Source organism: Astatotilapia calliptera, chromosome 12 (assembly GCF_900246225.1).
Source record: "Astatotilapia calliptera chromosome 12, fAstCal1.2, whole genome shotgun sequence".
In the NCBI taxonomy this organism is placed as follows: Eukaryota; Metazoa; Chordata; class Actinopteri; order Cichliformes; family Cichlidae; genus Astatotilapia; species Astatotilapia calliptera.
The window spans coordinates 17,126,448-17,149,176 of NC_039313.1; the positions used below are offsets into that span (position 1 = coordinate 17,126,448).

At 41.0% G+C, this 22,729-nt stretch overlaps 1 protein-coding gene and 1 non-coding gene across 7 annotated transcripts; both read right to left on the reverse strand.

Moving 5' to 3' along the window:
* Positions 1-4,513: 4,513 nt before the first annotated feature.
* Positions 4,514-22,634, reverse strand: LOC113033324 (ubiquitin-associated protein 2-like). Of its 6 annotated transcripts, none has more exons than XM_026187019.1 (30): positions 22,529-22,634; positions 20,563-20,700; positions 20,260-20,337; positions 20,020-20,130; positions 19,712-19,868; positions 19,481-19,558; positions 16,952-17,015; positions 16,636-16,724; positions 16,423-16,475; positions 16,179-16,243; positions 15,771-16,002; positions 15,428-15,677; positions 15,137-15,274; positions 14,782-14,918; positions 13,849-14,081; positions 13,145-13,280; positions 12,986-13,025; positions 12,586-12,712; positions 12,317-12,389; positions 11,988-12,207; positions 11,684-11,775; positions 11,291-11,341; positions 11,026-11,104; positions 10,407-10,601; positions 10,140-10,310; positions 9,463-9,567; positions 9,328-9,360; positions 8,886-8,959; positions 7,917-8,108; positions 4,514-5,362 (listed from the first exon to the last, which is right to left on the reverse strand). In XM_026187019.1, the coding sequence occupies exons 2-30, from the start codon at positions 20,656-20,658 to the stop codon at positions 5,267-5,269; spliced, it is 3,465 nt and encodes a 1,154-aa protein (XP_026042804.1). In that variant the 5' UTR covers positions 20,659-20,700; positions 22,529-22,634; the 3' UTR covers positions 4,514-5,266. The 6 variants fall into 6 exon arrangements, with proteins under 6 accessions (XP_026042804.1, XP_026042800.1, XP_026042799.1 ...); XM_026187015.1 differs by having other exon boundaries at positions 12,332-12,389; positions 13,145-13,382; XM_026187014.1 differs by having other exon boundaries at positions 13,145-13,382.
* LOC113034437 (small nucleolar RNA SNORD121A) lies at positions 12,475-12,552 on the reverse strand. Its single transcript, XR_003274181.1, has one exon. It is a non-coding gene; the product is annotated as a small nucleolar RNA SNORD121A (small nucleolar RNA).
* Positions 22,635-22,729: the final 95 nt, after the last annotated feature.

Here is a 22,729-nt window from a genome sequence, read left to right on the forward strand (position 1 = left end):
GCTCACTTAGAGTATGAATAATATACACTTTTTGCAAGTATAGGAATTTAAAGCTAATAGTTTGAATATATATGTGTACAGTACTTTGCAAATGTCTTGAGCCGCACCTCATTTCTTGATATCTATATATTTATTTATATTTTATAAGAGTAGTGGATGAATGGCTATGACTGACTGTTTGAAAGCAGGTCAGATCCTCTTTTAAATCTGTTCAAATAAATACATTTGAACTTGAAACATTTGAGTTTCTGGAGTCCCTGTGACAGTGCTGGGGATGATAATGATACAGAACTGACCCCAAAAGTGATTAGTATTATCAGCAGATTACCTGTTATGTCTGTTTTCTTGATTTTGGGATTCATGTGGTTGTTAATCCCCCCAAAAAACACAGACAAACTTTTAAAGGTAGAAAGAAACATGTTGAGATTCTTCACTGGACCTGATATGACAATCTACACTTTTGATATTCTGCAAATTAATTTATAAAAAACACACAGGAGTGTGCACTTTACATCTGGTGACTCCGATGGGAGTGCTGTTTTCTAACGATCGACCGTTTCGCAAGCTTTCCCTGACTGACAGATTTTTATATGTTTGCCCGCGTATCACATTTCAAAAGCTGTGGTGTTTTTCCCTTACTTTTCACCCTGAAAAGTTCACCAGCTAACAAGATGGCTCATTATACTTTGGATGCAGCTCGTTTTTCCCGCACCTTGAAATCTGCTTTTGAATGCATGCTTTGTCAGTCTCTCTGGCCAATATTGACACAGACATGCCAACGTAAAGTTGAGCAAACTATGACCTTCACCTCAGCCATCATCCAATGAGAAACAACCACAGATGTGTAAATATTATTTATCCAGAAAGAAAATATTCTTCTTATTTACAGAAGACACCTAATCCCTCTTTTAGTTTTGTCAGTTTGATGATTCTTTACGTCACGATTAATGATTTGCCGTGCGGATTGTTTCGAAAATATCTTAGGTTAGTTCGCTTGAGTTGGGTTTGCCTTCGGCTACATCTTTGGATGCTCGACTGCCGCTTTGCTGTATGTCGGGATTATGTGCCTTCCTCCAATACTGGTTTAATGCACATTTTCTTCTATATCAGTGAAGCTCTAGATGTCATGGCCCCCCAGATCACAGCCCAGGTCAAAGCCGAGTGAACGCTGTCATTGTGGAATGTGTTCAGAATTGAGCCTTTCATTCAAGGTCCTTGTTGATTGATGGGTTTTTGTTTTGCAGCAGTTTCCTGGCGACGTCTCTGTTCGCACTGAAAACTCTGTTCTGAGTGGTACACAAGTAAAAATCAGCATAATTGCACTAATTACAGCCAATTTTATTGCTGAATGGACCCCGCTGCCACGTCTTACAACAAGCGGGAGGACAAGACCATCTCACGGCACGCTCAGATAGAGACGAAAGCGAGTTAAAAAGGCAGATCCACTGATCGCACTCCATTCAGCAGGGTGAGAAAAGAAGAGGAGACAAGATACAGCAGAAATTGATCTGGGCATCAAAATTGAGCACCCAGGTCACGAGACAGCCTTGAGCAATGGGGCCCCCTGGTTTCCATTCAGGTCTTAGCTGTCGCGATATCCTGCGTGACAGCTTCACAGCTCCCAGAGTCTTCTCCAGGGAGAGAACCGAGTGAATCCCAACAAAACGTCTTTGTCGACATCTGAGAGCGGAGCGGTCACACGAGTGTCAACAAACACTCCGAGGGGCATTCCTGTGTGCATTCCTGTGCCTCTTCAGTGGAATAACAGGGTGAATCGCGTGTTTGAAGCCAAATACAACTTCGGGGGGGGGGGACTCCACGATACAGTACAATAGAAGGCCTCAACAGGAAACCGCAGCCAACAAGCTTCATTCAACAAGGACACAGCTAATTTGTTCATTCAGCATTGAGCCCATCACTTCTACAGGGAAACATCCCACATGATTTTTCTTCCATCAGCACAGGCATGTTATCAGATGTGAGCTAGTCATGTAAATGCATCCAAATTGCTTTCTAATGTCTCCACATTCTGTCATTGGTTTGCTTTCCTTTTCTCTCCAAATGTTCTGTTTTTTGCTCTTTACTTTCCTTCACGTACCTTTATGTCCCTTTGGTTATTTCCCATGGCTCCTTGGCCTATTACGTATTGGTATCTCTCTGGGCGGACATCCAGGGAGCTGAGGCAACTTCACTTTGACCTTTGACCTTGTCGTTTTAGGCTCCTGCACTTAGGCCACAATAGCACCTGCCATTCACCAACTTTCTCTCCTCGCTGTCCTGAATTTTATCCTCCCATATAACCATCATTCTCCTCATCTCTTCACCCTTTCCTTTGTCCAACACATTCCAGGGTTATATAGGCTCCTCTGGGTGTTCACACACACTCTCTACATTCACTTGAGACAATGAATGTAGGGTGGAGACAGAGAGCAGTATAGCTAAAACTTTGAAGGTCCATCTGTGAATGTTGTCACCACCAGTTTTCTGTGTACTTATCAGGCAAAAATGACTCAAATAATCTGCAAAAACAAAAAAGTGTTTGTTTTTTTTAGGTTTGATCACCTCACATTTAGACACACTCGTGTAGCATCACACGTATGAACTGTGTACATTGATCTGCCTCAGTATTAAAACCAGCTTCATGAAGGCCCCACTCTCTGTGCTGCTCAAACAGGCCTGAACCAGCTGTATATGGATGTAGGACCTCTGGAAGCAGAAAGCTGGCAGAAGAGCTTCCGTGAATTAGGCTTGTTCCAGTATATCCCACAGACTGGGATCAGGGACATTTAGGGGCCCTTTCATCACCTTGATACTTTGTCACGTTACACAAGCCGAGCTGTTTTTTCAGTGTCACAGGGCACTTTGAACTTTTGAGGAACAGCATGCCGCTGCCATGTGAAGCATGTCAGGTTGATATACTGATAAAGACCGAGTGTCTGCCAGTAAAATAATGCATTGTAACAAAACGGTCAATGTGACCCATGTCAGTGGTTTTCACCAGCACACTCAGTCTGAATATTTTGATTTTCATAAGAGGATTTATTTGATATGTTCCTGTAACAGTGATCCACTCAGTCTGGGCTCCTGGGTCAAAAGTCTGTGTATGGCATGGAATTAATACCCACATAGGGCAGTTATATACTGCCACCAGGTGGTGACTGATAAGTTACACACAATTGCAGTTGAACTCATCACCATTTCTAACCATGCCTTCGCCTCTACACAAACAGAATTAAACTTCCTCACTTTGATTTTTTTCATATGCTATACATTTCAAACATCACTCAAAAAAAGGTTCAGAACCGTTGCTGGGACTAACCTTGATTTATCAGTTTGAAAATGAAATGTCTCATAAAACTATGAGGGCCTCAAGTGACATCATAGCTCACCTTTAAAAATATCTCGTTCTCTTTACGTGATGGTACTGTGCTGAACGTGCACAAGACTAACAAAGTCACCGTGCATCAATGCACCGTGCCGCACAAATTCAGCCACTTGAAATAAAAGGCCCTGTCATAGAACAAGGATGAGATTAATACACTTTTAAACGTGCATCAGTTTAGCTTTCATTAACATCACAAACTTGGTATTTTATGGGAAAAGGAAAAAAAAAAAAGAGTGCTATGATGGATTCACTGTGATCAGAGCCACCTGTGTCTTGCTCAAGCTGGGCCACCATATGGCCAACTGGCTTAAAAGACTATTGCAGAGAACAGTTACACTGACCAGATTACAGAAAATGCTAAACCTGCGTGTCAGGGACCTACTCTGCTCTGAATCTCATGCGAGTTTAGAAATGGAAAGAAAATATTTTTTCTCGGACTTGAACTGAGGATGCTTTTATCATTTAACATTGTAGCATACAAGTATAAATTAGATCAAAATAGGACAGCAGTAGTTCTGGTACTTAGAACTGAACCACAGCAGATGGCTCTGGAGGTTCAATTTGGCCCGGATTTTACACCTCATGCCTTCTTAATGGAATCTAATTTATCTGAGCTTGGGACAGCCTGAGAGTTTCTGTCTTAGTCTTGAATCAGAGTCTAATTACTACACCATGGAGCCATCTTCATTAAGAGTCATTCACTGTCAGTGGGTGGCACAAAGAACAAGAGCAGATTATTTAACAATAGTGATCAAATATGCCCAGCTGGGGAAAATATGCATTCTCCACATAGAAAGCCTCCAGTCTGCAGGGGGATTGACACCCTGGAGCTTCTCACTGTGAGGCAACAGTGCACACCACTGTGCTGCCAAAAATGACCAGTTTATCACTAGTAACTTTTGTGTTTTAAGGCCTTTTTGTACTCTCACGTTAAAAAATATTTAGCCGTTTGCCTACACATTTGTTCATGATTTATGTAGTGAAATAGACATTCATCCGAAACAAATAAATCCCAGTAAATACAAGTAAATATGTTAAAACACTGAAAATGAGTCTGAAGACATGGGTCAGTCAAGGAAAACCCACTTGATTAACTTGTGTAAATGTACATACATATAAAACAAGGAGTCAGTTACCAACTGCTCAGAACTTTATTTCGAGAAAATGAGGGTTAAAATTAAATAAAAATATAAAATTTAGATGGGCAGGTCTTTCTTTAAAGAAAGTGACCCCGGGAGAGTAGGCAGCTCTCCAGAGGAGAGGGAGAGAAGAAAGAGGGAAAAGACAGGAAGCTACAAAATGAAGCTCAGAGGGACGAGCCCAGCCATTCAGGAAGTCATGTATAAAAAGAAAAAAAGAGGAGACAGATGCAGTTAGTTATTATAAACCCCACCCCCATCTGAAGTGTCCTCAAATGCAATCAGTGCTATAGCTCTCTCCTTTTCCTTTTTCTGGTTTCTTCCAGGAAGTTTTGGGTCGTTTTTCTTCTTCACTCACTCTCTCACTAACATCTCATTTTGTCTCAATGTAACATCTTTTCCTGCAGTTTTGAAAAAAGTAAACAAAAAGTCCTTCAAAAATAAAATGCAGCAACCACATTTCATGTTCTACTATTACATATACAGTATATATATATATATTTATATATAAATACATAAATATCTTACATGTACAACCAATTTTGAAAAGGGGGGGGAAGAGAGAACCCAAAAGACTTAAGAGGACTTGGAGGTGGGGGGAGCAGGGCAACGAAACCCATGGTTGCTCATTGTGAGGGTAGTGTGTTTGTTTTTCTGTTTTAGCTTTACACACGCAGCCTTTCAGGGAGACGAGGAGAAAAAACAAAACAAAAAAACCAAAAAAAACATATGGAAGCATTCCTCAGTTTGTCCAGTATGCAGAGCTGCTATAGCTGGACTTGCTGCCTTGGGTTTTCTGCTGCATGCTGCTGGACTGACTGCGCTGACCAGGGCCGCCCTATGAAGAAAAAGAAGTCCATTCAGTGGATGTGTTTAATTTGTGTCATTTCAAAGTGCTTATATTATTCATTTTAGTCAGCCCTATTCTACTGAACTTATCACACAAGAGGGTGTAGATTCTAAATATACAACAACAGTGGAGAAAACCAGGAATTATCAAGGAGAACTTTTCAGTGATGATGGATAGTGACAGGCCAAATAAAATCCTTAAAACTGCAGGAACGATTCTGTCTCTCGATGCGCACAAAGCATTCGACAGGGTTTCCTGGCAATACTTGGCCCATACACTTGAAAGAGTCAAATTTGGGCCAAACTTAATTAAGTGGATACAGATTCTTTACTCCAACCCAATGGCGGCTGTACGGGTAAATGGAACAATATCAGCCAGATTTCCACTGGAACGTGGGTGTAGACAAGGTTGCCCACTGTCGCCCCTGCTGTTCGATATAAGTATTGAGCCTCTGGCGCAGCTGATTAGAGATGAACATGAAATTCAGGGCCTTACAATTACTGGAGAATAGCATAAATTGTCCATCTATGCAGACGATGTACTTTTATACATTTCAAATCCTGCCGTCAGTGTACCTCATTTAAAAGAAATTATTAGTACATACGGTTACACCTCTGGTTACAAAGTTAATATTGACAAAACATTGGCAATGGATATAGGAGGAAACATTTCATCTGGCTTTAAATGGCCAAAGGAAGGTATCAAGTATTTAGGAATTCAAATTCCTCACTTATTATCAGACTTGTTTAAAAGTAAATTATGTAAATTATGTCCTGTCTCTGTCTTTCTTGGGTCGGATCGAGAGTATACGTATGAATGTATTGCCAAGACTTCTATACCTTTTTCAAATGCTGCCTATAAACATTCCCAACTCTACATTTGATAATTTAGATAAACTTTTTTCCAAATTTATATGGAAAGGCAAACGCTCAAGGATCAAGTTCCAAACATTAAAACTGTCAAAACTGCAGGGGGGACTGGCTGTTCCAAATCTGAAATATTATTTCTGGGCAGCTCAGATGAGACCCCTGACTGTATGGGTGCGGGATCTGTCTGAAACTCAGTGGCTAAACATTGAGAAGACAATATGCGAAAGACCATTGAAATCCCTGTTTTTTTTCTAACATTTCAATTAAAAATGTGCATATGGGGGAATGGACGAGGGTCACTAAAGATTTGGCGTAGAATCAAACAATCATTTGGTCTTCCAAAAGAAATTTCAATTTTATCAAGCCTCTCCTCCCTGCAGGGTTTTTCTCCTATTGTGGAAGACTGGCTTCAGAGCATGGTCACATAACGGGCTTCGTAAACTTGAGCTCATTTGAACAATTGAGGTCAGTTTCGGCTTCCTTCTTCTGACTTTTTCAGATTTCTGCAGCTAAGAAGTTTTTTGACAAAACATAAAGAATGGAGGCAAGTTTTGGAGCCCTCACCCACTGAGGAAATATTTCTAAAAATATTTCAAAGTAATTCCTCCGCAAAATTAATCAGCAATTTCTATAACGCATTTATGAGTTTCAGTACAAGTGCAACTTTGGATATTAAGGCAAGGTGGGAAGCTGAGACTGGCACTCAAATCTCAGAGGACGCCTGGGAAGAGGTGTTCGGTGAAGCCCATCTCGTGACTAACTCTGGGCTGTGGAGAGAATTCAAATGGAAGGTGGTCATGAGATATTTTAGAACCCCAGAGATAATGGCCAAAATGAAGCCTACAAATCCTGATACCTGCTGGCGAAATTGTGGTACTCATTTTGGAACCTATATCACAGATGCCCAAAAATCTGCTCATTTTGGAATGACATATTTAGAGTTCTCAATACAGTTTTCCAACAACCACTAACAAAGACCAACAGTTAGCCATTTTAGGAGTATTACCAAATGGTTTTGCAGGAAACAATAAAAAGTATCTCTTAAGAATCTTGCTTACAGCATCACTAAAGTGTATTACTATTAAATGGCTGAATCTTGACCCACCTTGATATAATATGTGGATTGATTAAGAGAAATTTACCAGATGGAGGAAATAACCTATGCTCTGCGGATTCAGAGAGAATTGTTTACTGAGCGTTGGCGACCCATACATGCTTTACTGTTTCAATAATTTAGCATAGGTCTTTTTCGTTTCGTTCATTTATGGCTATTAAGATTGTCACATATTTGTTTTTGTTTTTTTTTGGGGGGGGGGGGGGGGGTTTGCTTCCCAGTTTTGTGTTGTGTTTCCCAATTGCAGTTCTTATTGTAATCTGTATTTCTGCACTGCGGTTCCAGTAACTGTCTTACTTGTGAACATTGCAATGTTGTAAATTATAATAAAAACTGAGTTTAAAAAAACAACAACAACAAACTGCAGTAACACAGGTGCAGAATTTAATCAGATGTACACATTGAGTACTTTTATTATTTGATTAGCACGAAAAAATCTTTAGTAAGGGTACAGCAGCCTTTTTAATAGACAATAAACCAAAAGCAAAACTAAACTATACTAAAACCTCGAAGTTTAATGTATAAAAATATTTTTTTCCCACTGGTTGTGGAGGGTTACCTGTCCGTCCTGTGTGAGGTGATGGTGCAGCAGCTGGGAGTGGGGCTGTTGGTGAGGAGGCAGAATGTGCAGGAAAGGTGCAGGGGCGTAGCCAGGCGCACCACCAGGGTTCAGGGGCCCCGTTCCTCCTAGTGCTGAAGGCAGGCTGAAGGGAGGTGGTGTCCCTGTGTGGAAGCCCTGCTTGTCAAATGACTACCACAAAAAAAAAAAAAAAAAAAAAGAACAAAAACAAAAACAAAAAACGAGGACAAAAGATTCATTTATGTCTGGCAAAAACAATCTAATCCATAATCTTTCCATTTAATATTCTTCTGAAATTAAACAGTTCTTCATCCGAGCTTTATTTTAAAAAATTTGACATTCAAACTGAAATGCTCACATTTCTACATTTTCATTTGACAAGCAGAATCATTTAAAGAGGATCTAACTGAGCTTGATTATGGTAATATATGTAGCCAAAGTTTGTACTAACCAGATGCGTATATGGACTAAGGCATCAACTAAGTCAAAAGTTGAGAGTTCAAGCTGCTCTGTATGTAAAGTCGCATGCAAACTCACAAACATAAGCTATGAGCAGTCACACGTTGTTAGCATGTGGCTGTTAGTGAGTTCTTCAATGAGTGAGGAAGCTAAAGAACACTACAGGGGAACCGTATCAAAGAGTTCAAGACAACAAACCTAACGAGACATTTTAATCAATTTCACCAAGCCAATGGAGCTAACAAAGTGAAAGCTATGCAGAACTCTGAGCCAACCATAAGCCAGCAGCCTCGGTATGAGCAAAGGATAAAAACAGTCATGTAGTGGGCTTTAAAAAAAGTTGGAGAGTGGATGAACTGGTATTTTTACCAGTTAACTTTGCACCACACATTTAAATGATTAAACCTCTTAAAAAACGTCATACAAAACACATTGTTTTAAATATATACAAACAGATCATGCTTAGACATGTGGACCACACACACACACCTGTGTTTTGCTGTAGATTGAACCTCCCATGTCAGGTACTCCACCACTAGTACCTGAACCTGACAATCCTGGTGCTGGAAAGAAATGAAAGAGGGGGAGAAGGAAAAAGAGGAAAAGACAATGTTGGGATTTCAGAGGGAAAGGAGGACAAAAACAGAAAAAGCAACAACAAATCAGTGGGAATGCATAAAAACAAAACAAAAACAAAACAAAAAAAAAAAAAAAAAAAAAAAAAACAGCAGCTGTGTCACTTCAATGCTGATAAGCTTATCTTCTAAACTAAATGCCAGTTTCCACTGTTAGTAGGACACAGGCCAGCCAGGAGGAAGAAGCATAGTAAGTGAGGAGGAGCAGGGGCATGTTTCTCACTTCCGTGCCGCCCTTTAGCATGTACCCAGCCATTTGCACATGAAAGTAAAATCACATGCTTGCATATACACACCTTTCTCCAGGACACTCTCGACTGTAGAATCATCTGCAATTGTGAGTACACCCGTTTTTCCTCCTTGAAAAACGCCCACTAACTGTGTGTGTGTTTGTGTGTTGTTAGAGTGTGCACCATGTGTCGTGCATGTACCTTTCCCTGGACCGCTGCCTGCTGACTTGGCCTGTGACTGGGCAGTGCTTCCATACCCTGCCTTACTGTATTCCCCACCGTGGGCTTGAGACAGGTCATCAAAGGCTGAAGGGGGAGGAGGAAGAGTATAGAAGAACAGAGGAGGCAGAGCAAAGCAGAGGGGGGAGGGAGAGAGGATGAGGAGCAGATTTTGTGAAGGAGGAGGATGGGAAGGAAAAAGAGGGGGGAGGGGGCAGGAGAGAGAGAGAGGCAGTAAGGTAACCTGACTGAAATGGCAGCTGTCTATACTGAGCTGTGTCCAACTTTAGCAGGGGGTTTGAGCTATGCATGCAGCACAAGCAGAAAAAACAAACAAAAACAAAACAGGCCCAACTCTACACGCACATGCAGCATGTGGTGTACATGTGTAAAGGTTTGGAAATTCAGTTCACTTTCCCCTCCCACTAGAGACACCTTGATTTAGTCTGACGTCTATTTTTACACTTGAGTCTCAAAATACACAAAAATAACTTTCCAGGAAGCCCACAATAATGCCAGCTTTTAAGCTAATTAAGCTTCATAACTACATTTTGTGTTGCTGAGATATCAGTTTAGTTTACTAATGTATTACAACTACTATTACAATAATAATAGAATTCTAACAAACCAGACAAAACCCTGTTTAGTCCAGGTCTTACCTGTGCCATATGCGTGCTGTCCATAACTTGGCTGATGCTGTTGGTGGTACTGATTGGAGGGGTTGGCCAGGCCCATTGCTGGCTGCTTGGCTGAGGCAGGAGGCACAAAGACAGTGGGGGCATACTGGAAAGCTGAGGGAACTCCAGGCATACCAGCATAATATGGCAGACCTGTGAAATGATGGAGGATGTGCAAATGGTTAATAGTGTAAAACCTTAAAATGACTGACGTCGATGTGATTAAACATGATTTTGTTTTTCCCTTACCAGTGTATCCATAGCCAGGAGGGAGAGGGGGGTTGAGGAAGGCCTGGTTCTGTGTCTGCTGACCCTGGCTCTGACCCTGCCCTTGTGTGCCTGTCTGCTGTGTCTGCTGGGGCTGTGACTGCACCCCAGCTGTAGACAGGGTGGTTGGAGGAGCTGGAGATGAAGAGTCATTCCTGCCAAACTTTGTTGCTTCACCTGAGCAGAATCAGGAGAGACAGAAGAAAGGTAAGACAAAAGTGGAAATGAACCCTAAAGCCTCATTTCTACTCTTATAACAGGTACTCCAGCTTTCCACCGAACACAATTCCCCATCAGTAAAAACAGAGTTCTTAGATGACCACCCTTTAGGCAACAAATACACGAGGCTTTAAGGATATTGTTGGGCTGGTGTTCTTAGGAAATGTCCTTCATTTGCTTCAAGCCATAGCAAAGATTAAAAACACAGCTTAGAAAAAAAACTAAGATGCTCACCCCCCTTAAAAAAATAATAATAAAAAAAAATCACCTACAGGCAACAGAAAATTTCAGTTCAACATAATCTATAAAAAAAAAAAAAGTGCTTAACCAAAGTCATCAAGTCAAAATGATGAAGTGCAAGGGAGAATAAAATTTGATCTACCTGAATATGGGTTATTAGCAAGTCCATCTCTACCAGGCATAGCAGTTGTAGCACCAGGGAATGTTACACCATAGTAGTCCTGTCCAGATAGAGGAAAATAATTAATAATTAAAAAGACAAACAGCATTAACCTCCTAGGACCTGGCGTCCACATATGTGGACATCACATTTTGGGTTGTCTAGATCAGATACTCAGATATTTCTCATGTTAAAAAGCAACTAACATTAAGGCATTATTAAAGGTTAAGTTAAGCAACAGACTCACCAAAGGAAGACGCGATTGCAGCATTTGCAAGTCCTCATATCCATATATCTGCTGTTGAAATTAGGACAATGGTTATTTAGCAGATGTTGGAGTCTCTAATAAACATCGCTTATGCCTACAAAGCCTTTTATCTTTACTAGCTGCTAATGAGTGTATTCAGTACATGATCAAAATCTTCCCAAATGACTAAAAACCTCTATAGAATAAAGAGAAAATTCAATCCCTCTGTTCAGTTTCTGCACTTCTAGAAAAACCTGCATTTATTTATTTTTTAAAGAGGACACCCAATTAATCTATCTTTAGGATCCATATTAAGTCTTTCCTTTCCCTTAAAAATTCATGGGATCAAGAGTAACACAAACAAGTAATTATATGATACAGTTAAATAGCTACCGGATATGCAGGGAGCAATCCACCAGGGCCCATGATGTACTGGTTGGCCAGGAGAGGTGGCACTCCTTGGGCCAAGTTGGGAGGAGCTTTACCTGGAGCAGACACCACAAAGGACATGTTATGCACTGAATGAACATAACTATTTATAGATAAGTACAGTCTCAGTTAAGTGTCCAAAACAGCCGGATTAAAATCATAATTCATAGTAAAAAAAAAAAGAAAAAGAAAAAAAGAATTGAGTATGATATTTCAAAATATTTTAGTTTTAACGTCCATCGTGGTGTTATGGTAGTAAAGATCATACCGGAGGTGGTGGTGAGCAGGGGTGCTGTGCGGCTGCCGGCAGCTGAGAGTGTGGCGTTTGTGCCATTTGGAATTAGTCCAGGTGCTCCAGATGGATGCAGACCATTGGTGGCAGAACTACTGACAACGGGGGGAGCTGAAGGATTGGGATTAACAACCTGGCTGGATGATGGCGAAGTAAAGGCATGGATGTTTCCGCTGCTACTCTCCTCGTTACTCGTCTGAAAGAATAAAAGCAGAGAACGCATTTTCTTTTTGTTTGTTTGTTTGTAAACTCTGGAGCTTAGTTAAAATTTTGGATTAAAATAAAATTATAAAATCCAAACATACTAAGCATCTGTTTACCGTAAGGGAGGAAGTCGTAGAGAGGGTCGACCCAGATGAGTGCGTACTGCTTGTGTGACTACAAAGAGAATAAAGCGAGTCTGTCAGCCTGCTGAAATCTGATAAATCTGCAAAAGCACTTCAAATTGGATGTGTGATCAGGAAGCAGGGAGATTCAGTGAAAAATATGTCCACATTAAATGATTTAGATATGTGCTTGTAAGCATCATCATCTCCAGGCAAAAACATCAAAGTGCAGCCGAGCCGCTCCTTACCTGCTGAACGATGAGATGGATGTTGAGTGGGAAGCTGTAACTGCAGGAGAAGGGATGTGGTGGCCAGGGCTGCTGTCACTTGTCATAATGGGAGATTCAGTTGTCACTGTCCTAGATGATGCTGTGCCTGGTTTAAAATTAGAAAGATTAATCTGGGGCAAAATTTGGTCTATTTGTCTGTTTTTTTTAAGTTACTATATGAGAAGGAAAAGAATTGAACAGAATCAGGGTGAAAAAGAAAATGAGATGGGGTGGCTATAAAAACGGCATTTAGCAAACCACAACTTGCGCTAAGATGCATCTTTCCATTTCCTCCTCAGCATTAAGCAATCAATGTTCATTATACCAGACTTTATTGGCCATGTGAGTGCATTTTTACATTACTGACAATAGTACTTACCGTCTTGTGTGCTCTGTGTCTTCATACCAGTGTAGCCATTCTAAGAGAGAAAACGTTTCAAGACTTGGTTTCATCATTCAGCTTTCAGGCAAATAACATTTAAGTAGTTGCCAAAATCTTTATTCTGTTTGAGACCTGAGAAAAAAGGTTTATACTCACCGTCAGAGGCCCACCAGGAGCTGATGGGATATCTTTGCTCTGTGGGAACCCAAGATGAGGGGGTAGGGACCTCGGGATGCTGCTCTCCACCCGGCTGACTGTGGTTGGGGCTGAAGAGGAGGGTGGCGCAGCAGCACTGGGGAGACCAAGGGAGGGTGTGGGCGTAGCACTAGGTAAGCCCAAAGAGGGTGAAGGGAAGTTGGGGTCCGTTACAGAAGATAAGCTGCTCATGTGTTCACTGTTTAAAGGACAAATAGAGATTTTGTGTTGGGGGAGATATAAAGTAGTATAGGGTCTCCAAAAATAAATAAATAACATTAAATAAATGTAAGCAAAGTTGCAAAGGGTTCCTGATGGAGTCATGAAAAAGCTCAATTTAAAAAAAACCAACAAAAAACTGGTTCAATTCAACATCAAGAACTTTCTTTGGACAATGAGACTTTTCTGAATCTGAGGTTTAACATTTTTTTAAAACCAAGTTTCCTGAATGTTTTTAGGGCTCTGGGCTACACTGCAAAAAAAAAAAGAGTTGTGGTCATTTTAGTCTCTGGAATTTAAAGTGTTGCGAATCACCCGGTTTGCCAGTATTATATCCACTAAATGGGGAATTAAAAAAAGCAAAAAAACAAAACAAAACATAAAAAACCCGCCACACATAACAAATACCTCACATACACCAACATGCTTGCATGACAAACACATACCTCACAGCTCCTGGCTTAGAGAACAGGCTATTCTGAGGCGGCTGTGGGGGAATAGCAGTAGGAACTGGCATGGCTGGTGGGGCCTGAACAGGCGTGTGTTCCCTGGCCAACTCAGTTGGTACCATATCTGATGTTCCACTGCTAGCCTCAGACCCAAAGTCTAGAGCTCCAAACTGAACATTAAGACCAGACACATCTGCCGATCCCGGCATCTCCACTGCTGACGATGGAATCTAAAGACGACAGAAGGACGAGTAATCAGAACTGATCTAATTTTTGGATTTGGGGTAGGTTTCTGTTCTTTATTACAAAAAAATTGATTGTGAAAACATTTATTTTACCAAAATTTTGTCAGTGTTCAATCAGAGTTAAAACAGTCCCATTAAAAAAAAAAAAAAAAAAAGTAACTGAAGGTCAGGACAAAATGTGATGCTGATTTGAGCATAAGCACCAGCTGCTGCTCACTCAAGAGCAGATGTAGTAAAAGGTGAACACGACCTCATGCTTGCAGCTTAGCGGTGGCTACTGTCCAAACAGTAACCAGAGAGGTGTGAAAAGTCATTATTTGTAACAACAAAGACACCGAGTTGAAAACAAAGCCAACAAAAGAACACAAATAGCTGAATATTCTGGTCTACTGCTACTTCAAGACTAGCAGATAAACAAGCACCGGGAGGAGTCAAGTACAAGCAGTCTATTCTTTAAAAAAAAGTTTGCATACCTGTGTGTGTAGTAAGGGGAGCATAAGGCTGTGGAAACTACCTCATTAAGTCTGCTCATATAACTGGTTAACTAGCAGACCTGCCTTGTAAACCCCTTAAGAGGAGATAAATTACTGATTTTCGGTTTCTATCTCCTCTTAGAATGAATACAGCTCTTTTGTCATTTCTCGTTTACATTTTCTGCCAGATAAAAAGGTTCAAAGAGGCTTACTTTTGAGGGAGGAGGCGCTCTGCGTCTCTGTGTCTTTATTTGGCGCTGAGGAGGCTCTGTGGTCAAAGGCTCCATGCCTGGCAGCTTCACTCCTGGAGAAGCGCTGTCTCTTACAGGAGGGACAGAGGACTCATGACCTGAATGAGAATAAAAGCACCATGACCATTCACCATGTCATTATAGTCACAACAACAATAGCACGGTATAGCAATAAAGCAACTGACTAACTCGACTTCCTGTTATGTATCTTTTTTGTAGGGGCACTACATATTTTACTGTCTCTCTACTCTATAGGTAGCAACAGCCTACAATCACACTTTTAGTGGTACAGGATAGTTCTATTTTGCAGGCCTACCTGGCGGTGTGGGGGCCTGTGGAGCATGTGCCTGGACAGGGCCCAAAGGCTCTGTGGTGGGAAGGATTGTGGACTGCTGTTGCCGTTGAGCCAGCTGGCTGAGCACCACTGATGGCTCTGGCTGAAGCTTAATCTCCGCTGAAGACAAAGGGAGACAAATATACATTCATTACCATGACTACAATACTGATATTCACCATACCTCTGGGTTTTACTCCATTCTTTAAAAAATGCTTCCAAACCTAATAACATCTTTGTTTTGGATTCCTAACTACTCTGAGATAAACTTACAGTGTTGGGCAGTAATAGAGCCATTCTCCAGTCTTTGAGCCTTGTTGTCTGCAGAGGGAGAGGGGGCAGGAGCTTGCATTGGAGACTGCCCTTGGTCTTTGGAAATGCTGCTATTGCTGGTGGTGGCCAACATCTGACTGGTTCTTTGACCAAGCCGAGGCCCATTCAGCTGCTCTGATGTCCGGATGTCAGGGGCAGGTGCCTGCTTGGGTGCATTCAGTGACCCAAAACCAGAACCTAGGACTGAGGACTGACAGGGAGACAGAAGAAAAAGGCGATGAGGATACATCTAAATGTATATTGTATTAAGGTCTATAAATCTATAGAGTATAGTTATGAATACCAGTGCAGCATGTGCGTAGGTGGTACTGCCAGAAGCTGCATGGGCATAGCTGTTGGCTGTGGCATGTGCGTAGCTGTGTGTTGCAGTGCGTCCATTGTGATGTGAATTGGTAAACACCAGGCTTTGGCCTAAATCCTCAGCTGAGGGGCCATCGACTATCGCCCCCAAATCGGAGTCCACAGAACTCCCTACACCCACTCCAGCCTTAGGAAGTATGCCAGCCAGGTCCACACTGGGAACAAGCAGGAAACAGGAGAGCACACAGAAAGTGGAGTGAAGAGTGAAAGTAGAAAGGTTTGGAAGGAGGAAAGAAGGAATAACAGTGTTGATTAAATAAAATGCCATTCTCCAAAATTAAACAATTTCTACGTGTTCTTTCAAGGTGCCAATGACTTATGAAGGGCTTACTTGTTTCCAGGTGTGATGTGATTTGTTGGGGCAGAAGAGGCAGTGAATACTTTGGTCTCAGATAACTGTGTGAAAGATGAAGATATTAGTACAGCATTCCAAAACCTCCCAGAGCCACATCAAGTCACCCTTTAACAACAGGACTTAGTTAGCTAACATCATTAGACAGCAACACTAGACTTTAAGCATAAACGCGCACATTTAAAACGCTGCAATACACTTTCACTGAAAAGCAGTGCCTTACATCTTCATTCCAGTCTTCTGAACTCCAGTCTTCTGGGTTGCCTCCCCATGTCCCTATTTAAAACAGAAGCATAGCCAAATTAGTGTTTTTGTAATTTCTTGTGGCAATCCTGAAATAGTCGAAAACGAGACATTTGCTCAAATGTAGAAAGTGGACACTAAAAAGTATATATATTGCAAGAAAAATCAGTGTATGCCTGACTATTTTCTTTACCAGCTTCCTCAGCAGCTTCGTTGCCATCTCCTTCCCATGCCTCCTGGCGAGCTCCAGCGTTAGCAGAGTAGTCAGCAGGATTGAAGGTTCTGGAGGAAAAAAAAGCAGCAGTGTGAAAAAGCAAAACAAACCAAAAAAACAAAAACTGAGCGAATTGAAAGACATCTGTTTTTACTGATAACGGTAGGCAGAACAAATTTTCAATCAAGGAGATTCAGAAACATATTTTTCCACACACACTTGTTTTTAAGATATGTGCTTATAATCAACATCATCACCTCCCTTTGTAAAACTTTTACATGATGCATATTCTTACCCCATTCCCTGCGAAGAGAACCTGTTACCAACAGCTGCTCTTCCTCTGCCACGAACCCCTGCAACTGAAAATGCAGCAAAACAACCATATGAACAACACAACCAAGTCACTTAAGTCTAAATTCCTCATTAAGCATTTTTAAGAATATCAAGCCTTGGGACAAATGATTGTCAGTGACTTCTCAGCTAAGTTTCCCATTAGTGCATTGGAAAAAAAAAATATGATTAGCAATAGATTCACTAAATTTTCATGTCAGGGCATGTGCACACCTCTGCAATCTAAAAACAATTTGTGTGGGGAGTGGTTACAGTGATCCATCATCAACTCAAAACAGGTTGTGGTGTTTCTGTCTGTTGACTTCATTTTAAGATTGTAGCTTCATTAAAATTTGTATCTGAATTTAAGAAGACAGGAGTAAGAGTTGTCAGCCATTTTATACACTTTTTAATAAGATATTGAATTGCAGACATGGACAGCTGAAGACAGGTGGCTCTTTTAAATCAACTGCCTATTGGGCATGCATAGTTGCATTGTAAAGTAAATTCTCCTCAGATGAGTCTGTGCGGTCACAGCAAACATGCAGACCCTCACACTCACTCATTATGAAATTTACATCACTCGACTCTGAACAAACCCCGGTGGAGTTGCAGATACAGAAAGTATCATCAAGGCTAGGGCTGGGCCATATTATACCGTTCACGGTAATACCGGTATAATGTTAGGCAACGATAGGAAAATGAAATATCGCGATAGAATATGAGTAAAACGCGCATGCGCAGTGCCTTTGTTTTCATACGCACATGGCCGATTGTTGAGTGAAACAAATGAACCAGAATTGGTTTGTAAAAATGGTGCAACTTCAGTGATGTAGAACTGGTTTGGTGTTTGTCCGTCAGATACACGACAAGGCACATTTTTTTGCAGAACATGCAAGCGGCCGTTGTATTTGTCGGACTAAGATGCTCTTAAATCTGGGAGTAATCTGGGTCCTAAACTCCGTACCTTCAGGTCAAACGAACACTGCAGCATCACTGAGAGTTAAAAACTGTCTAAATTCTTTAATAAAACGATCAGTATTGCTGCTTTACCAGGTGTAACTATGAAGTTTAACTTCCAGGCATCCATGAAAACAAAATTTATTACATTTAACGGAGTTAGAAGTTAGCAGGAAGCTAGCGGAAGTTAGCTCGCTAGTTTCGCTAGTTACCTAAGCATGATATAGCATGTTCTGACTGAGAGATTTCTGAAAAAATTCAAACGTACAGCTCTGCTATCACTTCCAACATAAATGAAGACAGGAAACTAAACAGCAGTGGCGTTTGTAGGGTTACTGAAGTTGGGCTAGCTGGTATATAATGATGTGCTACGTGATCGCTAGCGACACAGCTATGTTAGCATGACATAAACAGTGAAGCTGGAGGACGAACACTAACACTTTTCCACTTATAAAAGTTAACGTGAAGGTTCTTCATGGTTAGAGACAAATGCAATCGCATGGCAGGATGCTGTAAACGGACCAAACTTCAGTCAGGAGAACAACTGAGATAATCCATCCACAATACGAGGTTAGTCATTAATATACTGCAACAACATGGGAATAGAGCAGCTGCCAGAGAATTCAACATTAATGAATCAATGGTACAGAAGTGGAGGAAGCAAGAAAAATGAGTTTAATAAAGTTTGATTTATCTGACTGCTTTGTTTCGCTTAATGTGCCTTATAATCCCGTGCACCTTATGGTCCGAAAAATACGTACTGCACACTGCAGTTTAATGTTGCAAAGCACCTCTTTTTAACTTCAGTGGATATTATACATGGTTATGCTCAGGATATGTCAGCCCATTTCTACTGGAAATGCCTTTTGGTTAAACTTTCAGCAAGGAATTTGCATTTGCACTGTTACATTTTTATAAAGCTTTAATGTACATAAAAACCAGCTTCTTGTTTAAGTGAAAATAAATGGAAGGTTGTCTTTTTGCGCTAGTAATGTTGTGGAGTTGTATTTTGTCTTGCATCAATTATATTGTCAGTTATATCGTTATCGCAAATTTTCAAATATATATTGTGATAAATATTTTTGGCCATATCGCCCTGCTCTAATCAAGGCTGTAGCAGAACTACTAAAAAGCATGAGGAAATGTTTTGACTTAATGCTCTTAAATCAGCTGATAACCATCCACTTACAGTCACCATTTCCTGTAGGCTAAATCATTTATGGCACGTAAATGAGGCTCTGTTGCTGGTGTAGTACTTTCTCTTTCGCTTTATTGTTGCTGGAGGAGGAAATAAACTCCTCGCTGTGCATCTTTGGCCCTGTTCCATTTTTGCATTTTAGTGACTGTATGCATCAAACACCCATTCAAGCAAGCACATGGAATTGGTGGACTTAAATTTTGAAGCAACAGACAAATACGATGCCGGTCACATCAGGGAACATGAACCTGGTAACTACAGTTAGCATTCTTATAATCCAACTCTGCATTTGGATATGTTTAATAAATCTGACATGTGTTACTCTCCAATGCTTACCTCTACCGCGTCCCCTGCGTCCACGGTCTCCTCCTCTCTCACCAGGAGCCACATCAAATCCATTCTCCTCTGACCGACCTGAAATTCAACAAAAAAAAAAAAAAGATGAGGAAAGTGAGATGATGGAAAAGTCATAATTAACACTGAGCCAAAATAATGCCATTGTCCTCGATGTGAAAGATTACGTTTTTATCTTATTTATATAAGGCATACGACGTGTCTTTTTCTTACCCTCACGTCCTCGGCTGATGCCTCTGCCCCTTCTGGTGGACCCTCCACGCCCACGACTGGCCTCCCTCTCTCCCTTCTTCTCCCTGCTCTCCTTTAACTCTGAAGGTCCTCCTTCTTTCCCAAGGCTGCGCTTCTTTCCTACAGTCTCCCAAGAGGTCTGAGAGTTGAACAGAACATCATGATGGTGCTACAAAATGCATTTGTACTTCTACTTTTGCATCATGATTTAGTCTCTCCCAAAACAGCAATAACGAAATCATATGTAAAAAGCAAGCACAACACATGTTTTGGGAATGGAGCACACTTACTGTGTCAGAGGTGCTCTCCAGCAGGAAATTGATGGCTCTGTTTACATCTTCATTGCAGTCATGAAGGGCTACCATACACTCATCTTGAGTCTTTCCAGTGACCTCAATCAGCTGTGAAAGTCACAGCATAGGAAAAAAAAGAAGAAGAAGAAAACAAACACAGTTAAGTTTTAAATCCAGGAAAATATATCCTGGTGACCCAGAAAATTTCTTTACGCACAAAATATGAACAAACATTACCTGTTTGACTTTGTCTTCAAAATCAGCATCGTTTTTGTCATAAATCACTTGGGCTAAACGAATCTGTTCTGCTGTGGCCTGGCAAACAAACAGAGCTTAATGAGAATCAAGAACTATCACCATCTGAATAGTACATTTAAATGTTTTTAAAAGCATTTGGATCCTTTATATATTTTAATGAAAAGTGGGATAAAATCATTTAAAAGTGAAAAATTACGTTTAAGACTAAGAGATGCAATATTTTATTGAAGTTAAAAGACTATTTTGCTTAATAACTCTGTATTTACAATGACAACCACCCACCTGTATCTGCTTCTGTTGCTGTGTTGTTTGTGTGGTGGTGGGCAGCGTTTTGTCCCGAGTACCCCGGGCTTGATTGCTGACCAGTGAAGTCATCATATACAGTATATACAAAACAATGTATGTACAAAATAGAAAAATCTGAAAGACAAAGGACACAGAAGCAAAGGTGAAACGAAAGCCAGATGGTACGGCATCATTACCCCTTAGTAAGAAAACAATAATAAATAAATGTGCAGTATATATAATTTGAAACTCAAAGTCAATGATGCACATGAATATTTGGTTCTTGCACTATTGGATGTCTCTATTGCCCGCAACACAGCTGATTATGGTATCCTGAATGAGAGACTTAGAACTTGGGTGGGCATCTCTTTCTTGCTCTGGACCTTTTCAGATGCTTTTGCTAATTTTTGGTCCTTTTCTGCCATCCTAGGGCCCAACTTGTTTCCCTTGTATATGCTGCCACTTGGACAGATCCTAGTTAAACTTGGACTACATCCATATTATGAAGAACAGGATGGCAGCCGATTATCCGTCTATTAATACACAAAAAACTGAAGTTCTTATTCGTGCCCCTTTGGTCCTAAGGTAAGTGAAACTCTTGGACATCTTCAGTTCTCCCAGCTTTCAAATACCTGGGTGTTACGTTTGCTTTACTTGCTTTTGCTTTAACTGTTGTATTTTATTTTGTAATATAAAGCACGTTGTCACTTTTTGCTCTTGAAAATCGCAATGTAAGTAAACTTTCCTTACTTACAGTGCTGATACTGTACACTTAATATAAACAGACCGACTCACTAGTATACCATGTAAGACTATAACCCCCATCTGTCGCTCCCTACATCCCCGTTTAAATTTAGCCAGCCCAGAGGGGCCTGTTGGGTGTCAGCTTACAGCCCTGCCTTATTCTCCCACACAAAAACACTCAGTGCACCGCTATATTTTAATACTGGTATTAACATCTTTTATATATATCAAAAATGTGAATAAAAGATGGGCAACAACAACAGAAATACAGGCTTTTTAAAAAGGCGAAAAACAAAAGCACAAACACTGCCTGAGTAGTATCGAACAAAGCAACTGGCTGTAGCTAATAATACAACCAAGTGACAATTTGTCAGGCAGCGTGGGTTCTTAAATAAAATCCACGGGAAAGGGTTATCTGGCAAAGCATTTGCGTGCGTCGTACATATACAGATAGCAGTGTTTATTTTTGCCTTAATTATACGTATTAAATATCAGAGTCACTCTTATTTGTGTGATAAACTCGACAGAAGCATGAACCACAGAGGCTAACGTTTATGTTAGGTCAAACTAGCTCACGATAGCAGCAGCCCGGCTAACTGCTAGTCTTTGTTCTGTGTGCGAGTAACACGCAAATTTCTTCGTTAAACTACCACAAGCCGTGTGTAGAGTATCAGTATCCTAACCTGTCTGCCAATATGTCTATTCTATGTACAGTCCGTCTGGGGTAGCAACCAAAAAATAAACAAACGTGACAAGCGCTGCCATGCTCCCCTTTGTGTAGCCCAACGAGCTAACATTAGTCACTTCATGGGAGATATGGCTAACGTTAGCAACAAGCTAACAACTGAAACTAAAACGAGCTGCGTGGTTCGTTGACATTTCTAATTGTCCGTGTCCCTTAATATATTTATAGGCACATAATTCAGGGAGAAAAGTTATTAAGATTTGTTTGGGCAGTAATCAGGAGCCAGAGACAGGCGGCATGCCGACTGCCCGGCGTGCGAACGGCCCGTCCGCATACAAAGCAGCATCGCTCAGCACGGATACAACGCAGTTAGTTAGACGACTAATAGCCGAATAAGACGAATAATGTTTTTGAACAGGCCCATCGAGTTCGTTAAAATAAACAAAAAATACACAATAACATACCTGAACTCTCAAAACGACTTAATAATAAAAAAAAATATTCAAACATAACAAATCTGAAGCTTTCGTTTACCTGCTAACACGCTTCGCTCAGCCAGCAGCAGATGCTGTCACGTGACCTACCCCGCCGACACTCGGCGTTGTGAAACCGGCACAGCCAATCAAAAACCCGCCATGCAGGTCAGATGGCCAAGCACCACGCCCTTACGTACTCGTTCCTGTGTGTGAGCGCGCTTCAGCCTTATGCGATACCGATACTCTGTACAAAAACTTA

Excerpts from the sequence above, each read along its gene's own strand:
- LOC113033324 (XM_026187014.1), bottom strand. The coding sequence starts at position 20,658 with ATGATGACTTCACTGGTCAGCAATCAAGCCCGGGGTACTCGGGACAAA. Across the intron at positions 16,725-16,951 it reads TTCTCTTCGCAGGGAATGGG|AACCTTCAATCCTGCTGACT; the intron begins GTAAGAATATGC and ends TTTTTCCTCCAG. Across the intron at positions 11,342-11,683 it reads GATTGCTCCCTGCATATCCG|CAGATATATGGATATGAGGA; the intron begins GTAGCTATTTAA and ends TAATTTCAACAG.